Source organism: Streptopelia decaocto (assembly GCF_964273445.1).
Source record: "Streptopelia decaocto genome assembly, chromosome: 1".
Taxonomy (NCBI): Eukaryota; Metazoa; Chordata; class Aves; order Columbiformes; family Columbidae; genus Streptopelia; species Streptopelia decaocto.
In genome coordinates, this window is record NC_138663.1 from 25,208,156 (window position 1) to 25,227,516 (window position 19,361).

At 38.2% G+C, this 19,361-nt stretch overlaps 1 protein-coding gene across 2 annotated transcripts in view; it reads right to left on the reverse strand.

Moving 5' to 3' along the window:
- CPED1 (cadherin like and PC-esterase domain containing 1) overlaps window positions 1-19,361 on the reverse strand; it is a 149,199-nt gene that overhangs the window by 3,871 nt on the left and 125,967 nt on the right. The window contains exons 18-22 of one of the 2 annotated variants that reach the window (XM_082064825.1): window positions 14,073-14,209; window positions 6,251-6,471; window positions 5,888-5,989; window positions 5,605-5,692; window positions 3,627-3,773 (exon numbers count right to left, since the gene is read on the reverse strand). In XM_082064825.1, coding sequence (XP_081920951.1) covers window positions 3,627-3,773; window positions 5,605-5,692; window positions 5,888-5,989; window positions 6,251-6,471; window positions 14,073-14,209 — 695 coding nt within the window. Of the gene's footprint in view, window positions 1-3,626; window positions 3,774-5,604; window positions 5,693-5,887; window positions 5,990-6,250; window positions 6,472-11,364; window positions 11,682-13,500; window positions 13,628-14,072; window positions 14,210-19,361 lie in introns of those variants that run through there. The other variant, XR_014185334.1, reaches the window with a different exon arrangement.

The window sequence follows — 19,361 nt, forward strand, 5'->3', positions numbered from 1 at the left end:
ATGTTCTTGGCTCCATCCTCGAAGGCAAAATGCCATTTTCCTAGTGCAAGCTGCTCCAGCACCTGATGAAACTCCACTTGCCAGGATGCAGAAATAAACTGATGACAAAACTGTTAAAACTAACGAGGTATCAAAAGCATTCGAGGACTTTCTTTTTACTTTCCTCAAGGATAGAGTCTGTTTTTTGGAGGCTGATGGCTTCTCCCGTGTACATCTATGCCTCTTTTAGGCACAATGACCTCTCAAGACTCATTAACAACAGCTCTGAGAGCTCAAATTCTCCCCTGATCCTCCCCAGGAGTGCATACTCTCTGTTGAAATTCCTCCGACAGAGAAGCAAGACCAAATCTGCACATGAGCTCATACAAAATGATGGAGGAGTGCATGAAAAATGCTGACGATCGATCACGCCCTGCTGTTTTCCACCCTGTTCCACACAAAGCATCTGAAATATTTCACTTTGAAGTTCTCTTTTTCACTCAGAAGTTCTGTGGAAATGGTGAACAACAGCAATGACCCATGAAGACACTAACATCTGGGTTCTAGACAAAAAAGGGTCAATACAGCCTTCTGGGTGAAACAGAGGGAAGAATTTTCTCCATGCATAAATACCTGCCCTGTGATTTACTCCCTCTTTCCCAGCTCCATTTGGACTGCGCTATGTTTGTGCCTCTTTCATACTGAGCAGAGCAGATTAAAGGATCGGTTAACTAACCACACCTGCCGAGTTTGGTCCCAAGGCAGGACAGAGGCCAAGGCAATGGGCTGAAAACACATGAGCTGCTGAGGAGCCTGAGGTGGAAACCAGCTGTGAGGCTGACGCGAAGCACGTGAGGCCAGATGGGTCTGATAACACTCCCAAAGCTGTGCTCAGTCCCAGTAAGCCTCACACTGGCAGAGACACGAAACCAGTGGCAACTGTTTTTTTCCCCACTCTCTTTTGGGAATGCATTTGTTGTCCGGTAGACTGACTCTTATATTTCTGCCTGTGATATTTAAGGAGAAAAATCAAAGCCTTATAGTTATTAATATTTTTATTCTGCTTTATGTAAAGGCGACTGCTGTGGTGAAGAGAACTAAATATAACCCACTAGCTACAAGAAAATAGTTAGGATTTCTATGTTAGTCCTTGGCCAGCAGACACTGCAAGGACACTCCGCAGCCTATGATTGAATTTTACTATCGCCACCACCAAATTTCAGTTTGTTTGGTTTAAGCTACTCCTAGGTTTTATTAGCTACAGTATATTTTGTTTTCCAGTGTATATTGTGGGTGCCTAATGAAGGAAACTTTATTTTAAGATCTTTTATTTTTTGGGGTCTTTAGGGGAAATATATCACAGCTGTCCTGACATTTCTTCACAGCAAAAATTAGTGTTTCCACTTTAATTCCTCGCATCATGGTCCACCTTTGTACCTGTGAAGATCTATGGAGCTTCTGTGCTATCCCTGCACACACCCACGTCCCATAACAGTTTTGGCCAAGAGTGAGGCTTACAGAAAAATAGTCATGACTTGGCAAAATAAGCAAAGGGATTTTATTCTTCTCTTGAGAGATTCAGAAAACATTTGGTGGTCTCTCTTATTTGAAGTAATTTGTTTTGACAGAAAACAAATTCCTAAATTCATGCTGGGAAAATGCTAGCATTTCACTTGTGTGGGTGGTAATCTATTTTAATATTTGTGCACTTTTGATAACTATAATTAAAAAAAGTTCTAGGATTTTGCCCATAAGAATTAACTTTTTTGAGTTCTGTCTTCTAAGCGATAGATCAAATTGCTTGCATCATTATTCTAGTCAGCAAGCAAACTCCTGAGATTTCTACCAACTGGTAGCTTCTTACTGGCTTAAAGCTCCCAGCTGACTGTAAAACACTATAAATTATTAACTCTTGGTTTCAAAGAGATATCTTTTGTTGAATCTTTTTTTTTTTTCTTCCAGTTTTAACTTTTCAATAACAATTTCTTCTCATTCTGTATTTCATTCTGTGAAAGAACTTGCACCTGTCATCTCTCTTTAGGTCACGTAGAGGAAATGTAATCTTCCCGTAAGATACGACAGTTCAAGTTTTATGGTCTGAAACAGATTTTAATGGAATAAATTGTGGTAGTTTCCTACTCTTTTGTTAAGCAGACAATCCAGATTCAGTTAATAAATATTAATATTCTTGTAGCATCACAGGGTATTTCTTACTGTGCCAAATATAACTTTATCTATAGAGGTACCAGAAGGCTTCTCTGTCCTTGTATTCATTGAGGAATTCAGGCATGGGCTTACTGAGGATGTCTGAGTGCATGATTCCAGTTTTCACTGAAGAAATATTGTTTACTGAGAATCAAGAGCTAAGCACCTGGACAGGTATGAGCCTCCTTTATTCCTCAAAGCTTTTTCTGGTTTCCAAAGGGAGTCATGTAATATTCGTGGGTCTTCTTTAGGGTAATGAATGACATGTTTGGATTCTCAGCAAATGATCCCCCGTAATAGGAACCTGGGAACTCAGCTTCTGTACCAACAAGCTGGTGTCATGAGTATGAGGAAGGACTTGGAAGCTACAGAAATAGTCTGGTGGCTTTGGTGACACTTCTTTAAGTATCATACGCAAAATTACTGTCATCAGCCTCATGGCAGAGGACACCTGCTTGCTTCACTGCTCAAAAATTATACTCTCTGTTTTCATTTAGGGTCACTTTCACTAAACCTGGGGTGCACTTCCTCCTTTGCTGTACGTAAAGCACAAGAAATACAAACCTAAGACAGATCCCTTCTTTGCTGACGCAGAAGAGCACTCGCTATAAAAAGATGTACCACATACTCAAAATACATCTTAAAGAAAACCAGAAAAACTTTAAATATCTTGTTTTTTAAACTCTTTGCTTTCACTGGTTTGGCAGCCTCTGGGCTGATTTTGTGCCTAGGTATAATAATGTGTTTGCTTATTTATTTTTTATTTAAACCATTGACTGCTGTCATTTGTAGTATATTGTGAAGAGGCCTTGACAAAACTTTGAATGAACAGAAGAACATATTCTCAGTTGCTGTACTCCTATATTTGACCATGTCACAGTTTCACCAGTCCAGTAGCTATAAAACAGAAGACAGAATTTCTACAGGTTTCAGACCAAATAAATAAATAAATAAATAAATAAATAAATAACACAGCAGTTAGATTGGTCTTTCAATCTTAAGCTCCATTTAAGTGTATCTCTGGTTTGATGGGAGTCTGATGACCTGCACAGTTAGGAAGGCTTTTGGTAAAACCCTGTGAGACTGAGGTATGGCAAACAGATAAACTGCCTGTGCAGAAGCAGTAGGGATATGTAATGCAAAGCAAATAATATAAGAACCTGGAAGCTGTGCAACATCCTTCTATACATGCTACTTTTGCAGAAGAACATGCCTATTTTTATTTCAAGGAACCACCACTGCAGCAGTTCTGCCCATCCTTGGGCAGCATCTCACTATGAACAGTGAGGGACAAGTGCCACAGTACAAACTGTTTTTATTTGGGCCTACCTTTGATTCACAGATGCGAACCTCATTGTGTACCATTTTGTTTCGAAGCGCCTGTCAGTTAAATTCTCTCTTATATACCTGGGAATGATACAAGCATAAACCTTCCATATTACCTCATGGAAATGGCAGCCACACTTCCCTTGCAGGAATTCTTTGTAACGCCCCATGGTGATGATAAAGGTGTCAACAACTTCATAGCCAAAATTTTTTGCTGTATCCAGAATAACCAAGTTTTCATTCCACAGGTTTTGCACTTCTGCCTGTGTTGCAAATAAAATATTGCAATGTCTTGTCAGAAGGACTGTTTAAAGGTTATTGTGTTCTGCCAAGGAAATCAATAGCAAAACTGTATTTTGAATAAAGCAATTACATTATAGTCCAGATGTGAATTACTATAAATTTACTCTTCAAAACAGCTGCTCCTCCAAGACTGTTGTAGACTTTTGCAGAAATTATCAATACTTTTCAGTATTTGGGCAGCTTCCTTCACAGGAATATTTCAATGTTGTTTAAAATATAATTACTGGGTAGCTGTTTTTAATATGTACTTAGCTAATATAAGGTGTAGTTGGGCAAAAAAAAAAAAAAAAAAAAAAATCCTGTTATAAAGTTCTGAAACAAATGGTGAAATTGTTCCTGTGAAGAAAAATTCAGCTTCAAATCAAAGTAATTGAGACTTGCTTAAAAACAAGTATAAGGCCCTGAGTATCTCAGAAATGGTTATGCTGAAGAACAGATTATTATTTCTCAAGATACTGCAGGAAGTCCAGGAATAGAAAAAAGCCATAAATTTGGCAAGCTGGTGGATTTGATACTGAAGATAGAAGGGCTTTGAGAATAGCTGGGTTAATCCAGAAGTCTAGAGCACCCAAATGACATGGGTAATTTGGCACATTATTCCAGTATTGAAAGGGAAAAGAAAATCAGTTATACATTGTAGTTGATTTCTAGAGATTTGTAAATCTACTGGATGAGAAACAGAAAAAGGTAGTCCTGGGAAGACTTTAATACTCTTTCTATCCTTGCCTCACCTACCTTTGATCAAAGTTCCGCTTCTTCCTCCTAGGACTGAACTCTGCTGAAATCTATGGCAGGAGTTACGACAATGTTCATGGCAACAATTTCTCTACTGTATTGCAATTTGGTCATCCAGATAAATTAAGGAAATGGTTGGAATCAGTAAGAAGACATCCAGTAGAGACAAGGCAGGTAGTACTAACTTAGAAATAATGGGTAAAATCTGACAGGACAGCCTCTATAGCAAAAAGCTGAGAGTAGCAGTAAGTCACACACTGAATACAGCAGTGTGCTCTGGTTGCAAAAAGACATGGGTGCCAATCCCTAGTGTGATAGGAGTGCTGTATGTAAACTGTGAAAGCTAATAATTTTCTCTTTTCAACACCAGTGAATAGCTGGAGCATTACGCGCAGTGCTGGTAGGCATCACTGTCTCCGTTCTGCCCTCTGGCGCTTCCCAGCCCCATCTTATCCACACATTTATATGTGTTCAATAGAAAACCACCATCCAAATTGTAAATAAAAATATTTAATTGAATGAGTTACACAGCACATTGAAATGAGCCCATCTGTTACTCTGAGAGTCTTGGATATGATTTAAGCTGATTGTAACATCCAATTAACATACAAATAATAGGCTAGATTCATCAGTACATTCCAGCTGCTCTGTGATGTTCTGTTTCTATAGACTGGTTAAGATAGATTTATAGACAGCTGTGCAATGCAGCCACACCAGTGAATCTAACCCAGCAGTAACCACAGAGGAAGTCTGGTGAGGGCTCAATCTGCCTATTCCCAGCTCAATTTCTCAGCTTTAGCAGCCCACTCGATATCAGGGCTTCTTCTGGTTCTTGGGACAGCTGACTGACCATGGAGTCTCGAATGGCCCTCTGATTGCAGGGAAACTGATTTGAATCTGTATTAGCAAACTGTATGAGTGAATATAAACACTCTTTCTTTTTTCCACTTAAGGCTTGCACATCAGAGGTTCTAACATATTTTGACCAGACAGCAAAATTATTGCTGAAAGGACAAGTCTTCCATGAAAACGCACTCTAAATATACTGTAGCTTACCTGTGATAGAGAATGTATTCCATCCACTGGGAGGTGAAAGCCCATTCCTATGGATTTGATAATTACCAGGATATTTGACAGATTTTCCCTGTTTGGCAAATTAAAAAAAAAAAAAAAAAAGAAAAAAAGGACATGCATTTTACTTAACAGACACATCAAAAGATGCTGCATTTTTATTTTTCCAAAGTCACTTAACTGCACACCCATGAGAAAACAAATGAAATATTGTTTCTCATAATTTATCATATCAACACTTGGAATAACACCAAGTACACGACATTACCTGTTCAGCACCTTTTGGATAATTTGCAGGTGATTGGAATTAAGCCACTGAACACCACCTACAATTAATACGGTCTGGTCTGTGTTCTCCAGGGGACGTGATCTGAAACCCAGAAAGGAAAAACAACACGTGTTGCCTTAAAACAGATGGCAAACATTTTAACTGCATTGCGCTGCATTTCAGTGAACTGTATCTGGCATCCTGATCAGAGGCCTCATGTCATTTTCTGCTATTTTTCAACCACACAATACAGTCTGCACACATTACATTTAATTGTTTACTGACTTTAATCGTAAAATGTGTTAAACACATTTGTGAATACAACAGAATACAAATGACCTAGCAATAGAGTTTGTACGGTACCTCTGTAGCAGCTGTTCTAGTGCTTTCTCAAAAGTTGGTCTCTGGTTTGCATTCATCCAAAACTGGGGGTAGTAGGAGTAACTGATGAATGTTTTCCCCTCGTTGATATTGTGATAACATTTAACATCATGAGTCTTTTGCCATTCCTGAAGAGTCTTATTCACTCTTTCTATTAGGTAGTACATCATCCCTCTGTTAGTTGAGTCACCTATAAAAAGAATCTTTGGATGGAAAAAAAGATATGACCAACTTAGAAGTTGTACACTCCAAAAAACAAAAGCTACAAAAATAATACAGCTAGTCTGGATGCTTTTAAACTATTTTCATAATGTTTAAGAAAACTCTTTGTGAGCTGCCAGCTCTCGAGCCCTGACATCTCAATACTAAAATTTTCCTTTAGCAAAATCGATGCAATCAAAACCAAAAAGCTATATTGTTTCGAAGATAAAAAGTACAAGTTATAGATGGCTATAGATGCACAGTTAGTCCTGCATTTTTCATCCTTGTTGATAATTTATTTTGCTTAAATTTATATTGACTTCCAATTGCTAGAACAGAGCATTGCATGATTGCTTGCAGCTTCCTGCCTTTCTTCCTCCAGTTTTTAATGTGGTTTGTTCCTACAGAGCACATCTCAGTTAATGTCTGCCTTCCATAAACGTTGTATTTACACCAAAGTAAGACACACTCACACACATCAATGGATGCAGTTGCTGCTTCATTTGTAAAGAGACGGTCTTTCTGCCATTTCAGAGAGGGGAAAAAAAAAAGGAGTTATTTTGCTAGCAGATAATTTGAATAGACCCCTGGCATGTGTGATGTGACCACCAGGAAGCATTATAGCCTGAAGGGAGTTAGAAGTGCCATCAGGATAGCAGAAATACTTCAAGTATCAGCAGTTTTCACTGGGCTGCTCTGAACTTGCAAACAAATGAAGAAGTCAAATCTGGGCTTGCTTCTTGTCATTCTGTAGACTCCCTTGGCAAATCAAACATCTCTGTATGTGGGGACCACATAATTTAATGTGTGGGTTTTTTTTAATGTAATTGCCCTATTTTTAGTGGGTATGACTAGCATTTCCTTCTGCTGAAGAGAACATGTAAGCAATGACAAAAGTCCAAAAGAGAAGAGAACCCAGGTTCATTGTGGTTTGCCAGGGAAACTATGTACATAATCAGTTATTACCACAGTCACCTCAGACAGAAATCCACATAGAGGAGCATAAATGTAAAACTGGGTGTCAGAAACTCCATAGAGCCATAACACAAGAACAGCCCTGTTCTCTGCACAGCAATGTGTATCTTCTCCTATCTCCTCTGGCACTCAGGGTAGTTGGCATCCTGCAAGTTGGGTTTTTGTTTTTCAGTTTGGTTTGGAGTTTGATGCTTTACCACTTCCACCTTGAATATTTGGTTATGCAAATAAAATTCAGACTGCAAAGATTACGTGTTTAAGAATACATTTCCAAAGCTTCTCTTAGAGATTTTACACGGTGAAAGTATTTTGGACTTCTCTCATCCAATATACCTCTATTTATCTATTCTCTTCAGGAATGTCACAGTTTTAGTGACTGATTCCAGTTCCCACTGTGAACCTATTGTGAGTAAAAATAAACCACAACAGTGTACCAATGATGGCTGCCACAGAAAAGAAGCAGTTTCAGACAAACATTTCCTGATCTAGTGCAAGGGCCAAGAATGGGCATGAGAATGGTTTGAACATCCCAGGCCTTTCCTGTTGTGGGCTGCAGAGAAGCCCTTGGTAGGTTATGTATGGTAGCAAATGAATTAAACCAAGCACCGCCTGTACTGCACCTCTCAAATCTGCTTCATAGAGTAAATCCTTAAACAGCTGTTGTTCATGCCCGGACTATGCAAGTGCTTCTCTCACATGTAAGGGGATTTCCAAGTCCTTTTACATTGTGTCAGAAGAAACCTCTTTAAACTAAACATAACACGACTCACAGAAGTCAAGAATCCTTGGAAGGACTGGTTGGTATTCTCTCTTTCCCTCTCTAACAGACACAAACATGTACACCTTTAGTTACAATTAGGAAGACAGTCCACACTTACAATATGTCCTAATTCTAAAGTAGGTTAACTTGAGGTTTTAAAACCCAATTCTTTTAACTTGCAAAATCTCTTAATCTCTCCAGTCTGTCTATACCCATGTCTCTTTAATCTCTGTTTCATAAGTCCATCACTGCGGTATCTAGATGTATATCTATTTAAAAAGCAGTTCTCAGATATTAGCAGCCAGGATATAATTAACTTGCAATGTGGGTGAGAACATTTCTGTTAAAACACAGAACAACATTAGCAGAATAACAAATAGGCTGTACTGGGTTACACACATTGAGCAGTTGGCAGAACATGCTGGATTGTTTCTGTTTGACTTCTAATCACATATGATAACATTTTTTTATCTCTGCACACCGGGACTTCAAATTGCAAAGGCATATTCAGCTATTAATTACATTGATTTGGCAGATGTGACATGTCTTGTGCAGACCTGGTTAAACACATTTTGTTGTGGTATGTAGACCATCACGAATCATCTTTCAAAGCATCCACCTTTTGCAAGTCAGCTTCATTTACAGAAAATGCTTAAAGACCCAAGGGCTAAAGTAAGCGGTGTATAGACTCATGAGAAAACTTATATCATTAAACTAAGCCAAGAGAGAGCTTAAATGAATTGGAATAATTATTCAATGTAATTGAATGTGTGGTACCTAGGGCCATATTTATTTCTATACAGTTGCATGAACTTACTATAGTCGTGTGTGCTGTGTAGTATTTATTATAATATGGTTTGAACCAGGGACTCTGGGGATGATTCTGTATTCAGCTCTATGAGAACAATGAGTAAAACGATGGCTCAGGTGTGTAGAATATGCCATATCTTGTTTTCTTTACAGTCTGGCACAAGGCAGACACTGTTCAGGTCAATGGGGGATTTGTCTGCAGGATGACTAAAGGATCAGACATACAGAAGGCTATAATTTTACCAGACAAAGAACAACACTTTCACACAGACAGATGTTCTCAGTGTCTTCTGTTGCAACTGTTTTGTGTGAAAAATTCCATTATAGCTTGCAGGCTTTAAAAGATTGTGTAAGCATAGTGGAATTCACTTCTTAACTAGACCTATCATTATAAATTAACCACAGTTAGGAAATTTAAACACCTGTAAGTCCAAAACACTACTTAACTCTAAAATATTATTAAGAAATTATAAGTAAAAATTCCTGTTTTAACAGCTGAATTTTAAGTACTTCAGCAAATATTGCCTTTTCATATTTCCTGTTCTTAATTACACATGACTCAATGGTACTTTATTATAAGACTAAACTTTGAGTAGTATTTCTTAATGATAAACAAAATACATATGCCCCCACTATTGAGGCCAGCTTTCTATATGCTGTTAATTGGATAAATAATTACCTGTTAGAATCCCTTTTCCTTCACCCATTTTTAAAAGTTCTTGTACAAAAATCAAAGCATCATATCTTAACAGAATTGTATAGATCTTACAGCAAAAAATCATTAACCACAGTTACAGAATATTTTGTTGAGCCAATATAATACAGATATAATATTTTTATTATGATCGCCTATTTCTTTTATTCAATTAGGGCGTACATATGGGGTTCCCCAAGAACAACACAGTCTGCATCTCGTTAACTTTAGCGTGTAAAATAGAGGAGAAAAAGGACTGCAAATATTGAAAGTGGACTGAAAGAAAATCAGTCAGAATCACGTTAGCCTCAACACTTCAAAATTTTGCTCTTTACTGTGTCTGAAATACAAACATATGACTGACTAGTGTTGCTAACACATCATAAAGCAAAATAAGGCCTTATAAGCTGTTTTTGTGGATGTATATCCTTTCTCTCATCTCCACCAATCTGAGTGTTATTGTTTCACTACAGGTGGTCTTAGGTTTTCATGAAACAGAAAACAACTTAGCTGAAACACAGTTTTATATGCACACAAATTAAAATGGCAATTAATGATGATGTGAAATCAATCAGAAGTCACAGCCAAGGAAAATGAATTTCTGTTGTAGAGGAAGGAGATGACTGTTTTAGAGATGAGCTCTGAACAAAATAAATCAATTTTAGTAAAAGATGTGAAAGTAGCCTGGAGTGAAAGTATTTTTTAAGTTTTATTTGTGATGTAGATAGGAAAGAAATGCTCTGTTTGGATGACCATAAACATATTTCAGAAACATTGACAAATGCATAAAAGAAATTAATGAGCAAGAGACTTAGCTGAATGCTGTATTTTACTGTTGTTTTATAAAATGTGGGAAAATCAGAATGATTGCACTTAAATAGTTGATCTTACATGTGCTGCCCTTACACCAAAAAGAGCATTCACTGTACATCTTATTTCATCAGTTGCTGCAGTACACTCAGACCAGGGACGCAGCACAACAATGGTGAACTCATTGCTTCCCATCGCATTCATTAGAAATAGAAAGACAAGCAGGCTTGTTCTTCTTTCCTTCCTTCCTTCCTTCCTTCCTTCCTTCCTTCCTTCCTTCCTTCCTTCCTTCCTTCCTTCCTTCCTTCCTTCCTTCCTTCCTTCCTTCCTTCCTTCCTTCCTTCCTTCCTTCCTTCCTTCCTTCCTTCCTTCCTTCCCTCCTTCCTTCCCTCCTTCCTTCCCTCCTTCCTTCCCTCCTTCCTTCCTTCCTTCCTTCCTTCCTTCCTTCCTTCCTTCCTTCCTTCCTTCCTTCCTTCCTTCCTTCCTTCCTTCCTTCCTTCCTTCCTTCCTTCCTTCCTTCCTTCCTTCCTTCCTTCCTTTTATTCTTTGTTTTGTTTTGTTTATAAAACTAATAGGAAAGTATACGAAAAGCGCCTGCAGCTATCATAGTTGAAATTTAGCAGCAGCATGTCAAATAACATCTACTGTTTAAAAGAAAAGACATAATCACAGGCACTTCTGTTGTTTATAATGTCTTATCATGACATTTTAACCATAAGAAGTGAAGCCAGAAGGTCAGAATCCTGAAACTCCCTTTGGTTTTTTTAGGTCAAAAATCAACGACTTCAGTCTAGTGAATCACAAATGCCACTAGTTGCTTTACCTTTGATTCCTGATCAAATGTTACATGACTCTGACCTTCTTATGAAAGGTGTTCAGAAGATAAATTTGGTCATAGAGGGCTGTTAGTGTTTTGATGGAAGGTGTGACATCATTTGACGTAGGGATGCTACAGCCGTGCACATCTCTGCTTTCCTGAGGAAGGACTGGTAATTATGCAGGCTGTATGGAGGTTTTATTGCCTTAGTTCAGGATAAATTTTTAGCAAGAATTCAGGTGCAGTGTGTGTGAAGAATTCAGATCCTGCAGGTAAGAAAATGGTGCTGGGGTAGGGATAGTTCCTGGTAACTTTCAGTTCCGATGTAACAATTTTGCCTCTGATGCTGCAAAATATAGGTCAAGTTACATCACTCTTTCATAAAGGATTTTTAACTTCAGGGACCAAAGTTACACAAGCTGAAGCTGCTCAGTGTGGCGGCACACTACATACCCCGGAATGCAGGGGCACAGAGGTTAGTTGGGCACATTTTGAGAACTGAACATGAGTGAGCTCATGTTCTTATCAAACTTCAGCAAATGACAGTATAAATCAAACAGTATTCTAGATCACCTCAGTGTCCTCACTTGGGCTGGTTATTTTTGCCCTTATGGTTTGCACTTATGGTCTTTTTGCAATCTGTGTACATTTCCGATGTTGAAACTTTCATCTTATTTTGCTACAGAAGCTATGATGTCATTAGTTTGGGTGGAAGTCAGTGATCTCTGTAGTGCTTAAAGTCAAGGTATATCATGGTTTTAAATGAATATAATAAAATAGGAAACATGAATATTTATAGACGGTTACCAAAATCTCTTGTATAATAAAAACGTATTTGTTCACAAAAATTATATACTAATGTCAATTCAATAGTTCCCTTATAAAAGATCCAGATCTCTTAAACATGTATAGTAGCCCATTATAAAACTGATGTCAAAAGTCTCTTTCAGTAACAAACCGAAAAAAAAAATTATTTTTCTATTACATTGCTTAGACTGTGTGAAGTAATTCTAAAGTTTGCCATAATCACAGACAGAATTGGGACCTTATCACTCAAGCTGAGGACCATTTTTACTCATCTGACTTAGGTATGAGGAAAGACTCTCTCAGTTATTAAGTTCTACTGACACAAGAGAGTTGCTCCAGGCTCTAAATTTATTTATTTGGTGAAAGAAGTAAAAATACTATTGCAAAATACCGCACAAAGTTAAAACCACTGCAAAGTGATGACAAAAATAACATGAAAGGTAAAGATATAGGAGAAGGATACCAAAAGGGGAACATGCATTACAATAATGATTTAAAAGAATAAACCGGTTAAAAGGATATCTATGCAGTGATCCAGCAGATTTCTACAGAGCAGTGAAGGTTATCAGACAATGATGGAAGACTTTTGCAAAAGATGCAGAATAGGAAACAAGTGCAATTAGTTTAACAGAGGTTTTTCGTGCCTGATGTTAATGTAGTTCACACAGGATCTGACACTCATCTGACATTAGATCAGTGACCTCAAAGAGTCAGAACATAGTGGAATTTGAATTAAGAAATCAAGCTCACAAACATTCATTTCATATACTTGGTTTTAATGGACCCTTAAGAAACACTGTCCCACTTTTGACACTGTTGAATGTAAGTGGTCAAATTCAGGAGGTGGAAATGTCAGCATAATCCTCCCAGCAACACCCTGGCAATCTGCTTCCATAGCAGCATATTGTTCCCCTGCGGCCCTCCAATTGTCTGACCAAAGGGTGTTTGCTTATTGAAGCACCCAATGTCTATGCAAATTAAAGACCAAAGCAAAGCTTTGGTCTTTTTTCCTGTGGTCAATCCAGAAGTACTTGCTTTGTACATGAGGACCAAATCAAGCTTCTCCTCTATCATATAAACCTAAGGGGTTTTTTTAGAAAAATATTTTAGGAGAAGCCCACAGCTATACAGTAATGGAGAAAACCACGGGCAGAAATAAAGCCAAATGCCCATGAAGGAGCTTGTGCAGGACAAGAAATGATCAGAAAATATAGAGGAAATGTTAACCAAACGACTATTATTTTTGTATTTGTCTATATACAAATGCTCTCGGATTTTATCAAAATGCCACTCTTTGTTAATATTTTCTTAACCTAGACAACATGCTATAAAAATCTTTATAACAATTATTTACTTACTTTCTGGATATTTGTATCCTCAGTAAGGTACCTGAGCCTCAGACCAGAGCGCTCTCAACAGTTTTACAGTCATAGCATGCTTATTAAGGAGACCTTGTGTTTCCAAGCAATCACCTTAGAAGCTTCACTACAAGAAAAGAATGTGCAAGAAGACTTGGTAAGATTAGTGTGCACAAGCAATGCCATGCAGTAGGTATGCAGCAGAAGAAACCCAACTTGCACATCAAGTGTGAGACGAACTGAGAAAACAATGCAAATCCATCCTCCATTTATAGTCCTTATATACTCACTGCAGGTCTAAATAGTAACCATGTACACCAAAGGTCTTGAAACTCCACTAGTGTGATGTAAGCTCCATGTGAAACAGCAGCAGACAAATGTGACTGCATATGAGGCTAAATTATAGATAGTGGCTGGTTTTCATTGCTGTGGATTTTCCATTCAAACCTTTTTCCAGTTCTGATTAAAAGGGATTTTTTCTTACACATCAATCATAAGATTGTTTTAAGGCTTCAGGACACTAAATATCCAGGTGAATAGAAACAAATAAAAACGTAAAATCTATTACATACCCTTCTGCCCTCCACACAGCGCTGGAGCTCAGGCTTGGCCAGCACAGAGTGTCGGCAGCCGTGGGGCTGCCACGTTATTTCTCTCCAGTCACAGGTCCTGTTGTCAGAGCAGCTGAGACAAGGGACGATCCACTGCCCTGTAAAACAGTAACAGGATGTCAGCAACTCCTCTGTATTTTTCTGACTAGCCTTATTCTACAGTGAGATATTTTTGAGTGTTTTTTTTATGGGAGTTTTCTCTAAATTAAATGCCTCTCAACCCTTTGTAGGAGACTGTTTCCTTCCTTTGTGTTATGCCCTTTTGATTTAGCAAAGATGGGAGTTTTTCCTTTCCATGAAAGAGCTGCAAATGCTTGAATCTGACAGTTGTGTGTGGGTTCATTTTTCAGTTCACATAACTTTTCTTGTAGCAGCTTGTCCTTTCTCAACAGAAGGCATACGAGAAAGGGAAAGGGGATGAGGAGCCTGGATAGGAATAGAAAATACTCACATTCAGAAATGCATGAAGACAAGATTCATTCTTACCTAACACTAAACATCTAAAAGCTGGGTGGTTGATTGAAGCTAAATTATGAGAGCTTCTTGACAGAAACATGAGTATGAGATTATACAGATAATGTACAGGTGAGCGAGGATGACTTTACCTCAGAAATACTGATTACTTTAATTTGTGAGAGTTCAGAAAACACCCCAGACTACGTGTACACATTTCGGAGGGTTAAAATAAGGTGAGGTGAATAATGTATGTGGTTTATTGGAGTCTGATGCCTATTTTCAAAAATGGTTTACATATTAGGAGTATCAAGCGGAATTACAAAATTTCCTTGGGTTTTAGGCATCTCTTACCTAAGGTTGAATGGTTTTGTAATTTTGGTTCTCTGAAGCTATTAATTTCCAAAACCCTACATGAAGTCAGAGGTATTTAGGTTCTGAAGGAAGACTGAAAACTTTTGAGTTGCCTTTATATTCAGATCAACACAAGAAACACTTTTCTCACCCGAACAAGTGCATCCTCTTGACAATATCTCCCAGTGCCAACGTACCTCTGACAGCCAAACCCACTTTGGCCTCTGATTAAAGGCGTTGCACAAGGAAAAGTGCAGAGGCCTCCAGGTCCTTATGTCAATGGTATCAGACCTTGCTAGCACAGCCGGGTTTCTCATTGCAGCCCAGCAAACAGCTCCAAAAGCAAACGTTTGGAGAGCTGATCCTGGAGTTTGTGACTGCCACTACTACAGGGCAGCAGCTCAGCAGCCAGCTGGGTGGTTTTGCTGTGTGTGATAGATTGCTGCTACACAAGAAGCCACAGCAAAAATCCAAGGCGGCTGCCTGTGGACATTTATCAGGCCAGGGACTGAGTGGGAGGCTGAGTGAAGCAACCCTGTGGGATCCCAGCACCTTGGGAGAGTCAGCTGCTGCTTCAGGAGCAAGGGAATTTCCAGGGAGGCAGCCTGTCCTTGCACTGAACAAAAGACCCAAGCAAATGTTTTGGTAAGTAGCAAGACAAATAATTTTAGCAGATAAAAATGTCCTTCTAAATGAAACCATCAAGAATTGTTTGCTTGGGAGCCTGCACTGGTAAATCTAAGGGCAGAATATATCCCACAGTGTTACCACCACACAGTTCCAGCTTCTGTGTAGCCTGCACAGTTGCCACTACTTCTCCCTCATGCAGAACACGCTCATCCCACCCTCAGCTACACTTGTAGATGAGGTGAAGCAAGTAGCAGCAGACTGGACCTAAAAAAAGCCTGGACATTGACTTTATCATGCTGTGGATCAGTAAGCATAACCTGGCTCCCTTGGTTCCCACAGGTGCCTCCAGAAGGCTGCCGTTGGGCAAGCAATGGGGTTCAGTATAATGTAAGGAGAGGAAGGAGGGATGCTCAGTTCCATCATGCTAGGGTACAGGTGGGGAGATGAAGCTGCTCAGTGCTTCTTGTCCAGATGAGTCCCAAACTTGCATCACCTGTGTCCTAATCACCTAACTATTTGTCCTTAAGGATAAGTCTCATCAGCTGAGGTTTTGTAAAAGATGCAGCTCAAAATTAATTAGGATGGGAAAGCAGCATGATTGTAACCTGATTATTTATTTGGAGATATCCAAACGTTTGTCCCTGGGTGAGATTCTATGTAGACTTTTCATCTAGGCATTACAGTGAATCTTTATCAAAGTGCAAGGTCTCTGATGACACAGCAATAGATGCCATACAAACACCTTTATTTTATTGCTTTATGCCTTTTTTGGTAACAGGGTAGGGACAGAGTGGTTGGTTAGTTTGAAGTCTGGATTGACACTATGTTCAAAAAACAAATGAGTTTTTTCCTCACTTAATTTTTCTTTCAAACTAAATATGTAAACATTCTGTCAATGTCTATAACAGCCAAAACTGGCAGTATTCAAGAAGCATTTGGACAATGCTCTCAGACACGTGGTATGAATTTTGGGGTTGTCCTATGCAGGGACAGGAGTTGGAACTGATGATCCTTGTGGGTCCCTTCCAACTCAGGGCTTTCTACGATTCTATGATCTGAGATCCTTCATTTTATGGTATTTTCTTCTTAACATCCTGTACATTTATGAGCTGATCTGGTTTTAGGTACTAAAACAGAACTGTATAAAATGACTATCCAGAGGCTGAAACATCTGAACAATAAAAGTTTAAATTTTGGCAACTGAAAGTGACAAGTGTCTCTTTCTAATAGTGTTTGATTTATATTCAATAGCTCTCTAGGTATATTAAGAAAAAAAATAGGTCCATTTTTGGCATATGCTAAAGGTTAGTGGAAAATGTAAAACAATGATAGAACAAGGACATATGGACATAAACTCATCTTTATAGGAAGCACTGACATTTAATGCTAATAGAATAGTTGCAGTTTTTATATTTATATGGATTTTTAAAATTATGTATGTAAATTTATGCAATTAATCTAATTATTATTAACTTTTCCTACTGTAACTTCACAACAGTTAGTCAATGCATTTTTGCTGAGAGCAAGAAAGAGAGAGCTGCTGTTGCTTTAAGTTTATCCCCAAATTAAAAACTGGTAAAGACAAAGTTTTATGAAAGCCTGTAGGTAAGAAGTTTTCCACAGGAAGAGTGAAAGTAAACTGGATTTTTGCCTCATTAAAGCAGTTTTTCAGTTGCATACATCCATCTTTTGCTTAAGATAAGAGATTAAACAACGCCACTGCCCCCATAAACTGTTTTCCTAAAATGGTATGTAAAGAAATATACTTAAAAAAAAACCAAACATTAGGACTGTTTACCTTGTATTTTAAAAACATTAGCCTAAAGTTAAAAAGTTTTAACCAATAATGGCTATACACTTAATTTGATAGTTTTGTTTCTTCTGGACAGGGCTTTCAGCCTCTTTTATCTTTATTCCAACTTTCCCATCTTCGTAGCCACAGATACACATATTTTGCTTTCAAGAACAAAATCAATGTATTTCTATAGTGCCAAACAATTATCCATATAAAAAGAAAAAAAAAAAAAAGCTAAGCTGACAACTCAAAATATAAATATTTAACCTAAATTGATGCTAAAGATAGCTTGTTGAATTATGACTAGTTTACTTTTACATTTGGTGTCTATTTGGCTTCCTAAGTCTTGAAAAACTTGTTTTATCCATGAATCTGTGACAGACTTTTTTTTCTTTTCTTTTAGTTGCATCTGTGAACATCAAAAAAATATTTTTAAAGAACATGATTTTGATGCTACAGAAAAAATTGCCTCAGGCCTACAAACTTATGTCCAAACTGAAATTTACTCTTTGTAATCAAAGGAGACACTCATTTAATTCAATATCAGTTTAAGTCTCTGCTGGACCTAAATCCAGGTAGTCGTTGAATGCGAAGACAGAGCTCCTATAGAATTGTGTTAAACTGGATACAGTCATAGAAAATGTGGACAGCTGGATACAACTAAAACACACGTGTCATAGCAGCGAGGCAAAACATTAGAAGTGAGGCTGTGATCTCTTATGCAGCAGCTTTTGTAACTGTTTGCACACGAAATTTCCACAGACTGCAGTAGCCCAACTCATTTGCAGGAGTTTAGCGCAATGCTCTTGGTCTCTGTCAATTTATTTCTCTCTCTGAGGAGCCAAACACATGGTTAGTGGTTGTCGACTTCTGTGTTATTAATAATGCAGCGATACTGAACAGAGAGGTAATTTTCCTATGATAGCCTGGTTCAAATGCCATTGAATCAAAATGTATTTTCTGAAGTAAAAAAGGATTTTTGTAGCTACAGATACCATAAGTTCATGCCATGATCCAAACAAGATGGAAAGAGATGAACTTCCCCTGTTGAATATTTCAATTTGTTGTGGTTTTTTTTTTTTAAAAAAAAGCAAACCACCACACAAAAACCCAAAACAAACTGAAAACAGAGAGAGAAAAAGTGAAAGAAATGGTGTGAATTAAGGGCAGAGCTTCCTCCAAAGCAGAGTGCTGTGGTGATGAAGGCAGGAGGCAGCCAGTTCTGCCCTTGGTTAGACCCTGAACTACCACCTCTGCCCGTCATCAAAGGACTAGAAATGAGGCACAAAATCCTGTTTGTACTGAACTGCAAAGCAGACTTCTAAGTTTTATCTTTAATGTCAGAATTAAGGTTTCATCTCTATCTCTGCCTATGTCTGTACATAACACAAGCTTTTGCCAGCATAGGTACATTTTTCTGTGATAGTACCACGGTATCCCTATACAACTAAGCTGTTCCCTGGCATAAGAACAATGTATAACACTGCCTTACTTCTGCAGAAGTTTTGGATTTTCTTCTGAGAGGAAACAAGACACTGCTTGGCTTCTCTGAAAAAGCAATTTATTTAAGTAAAAGAGATGTTGCTGTTCTGGCTGTGAATTTGCAATTGCTCCCATGCGTGTTAGGAAAATGTTAACTGCCAGGCATCGGATATCCTTCAGTTGTTACAAATTTGGAACAATTTTCCACAAAAAGCAATCCTTTCCAGTTCCACTTGGAAGTTGTGACGTACATTAAAGCTATAAAACCACTCATTGCCAGATATTGCAAACCCCAGTTCTAGGCTTAGTAGACACCGCTTGGCAATCTTTGCTTTATAAGCAGAACTTTTCTTCTCTGTTTAATATACTTGTCCTTTGAGACTACAACTCCTGAAGTTTGTTTCCATCTAAAATGTGTATAGTATTTGCAAGAAGGCTGTTAAAAGACACTTTCTATTCAGCTTCACTTACCTAGATACAATATTCAAAAGAAACATGTTATATATCAGGGGAAACAGATAGTCTGCCCCAGAAAG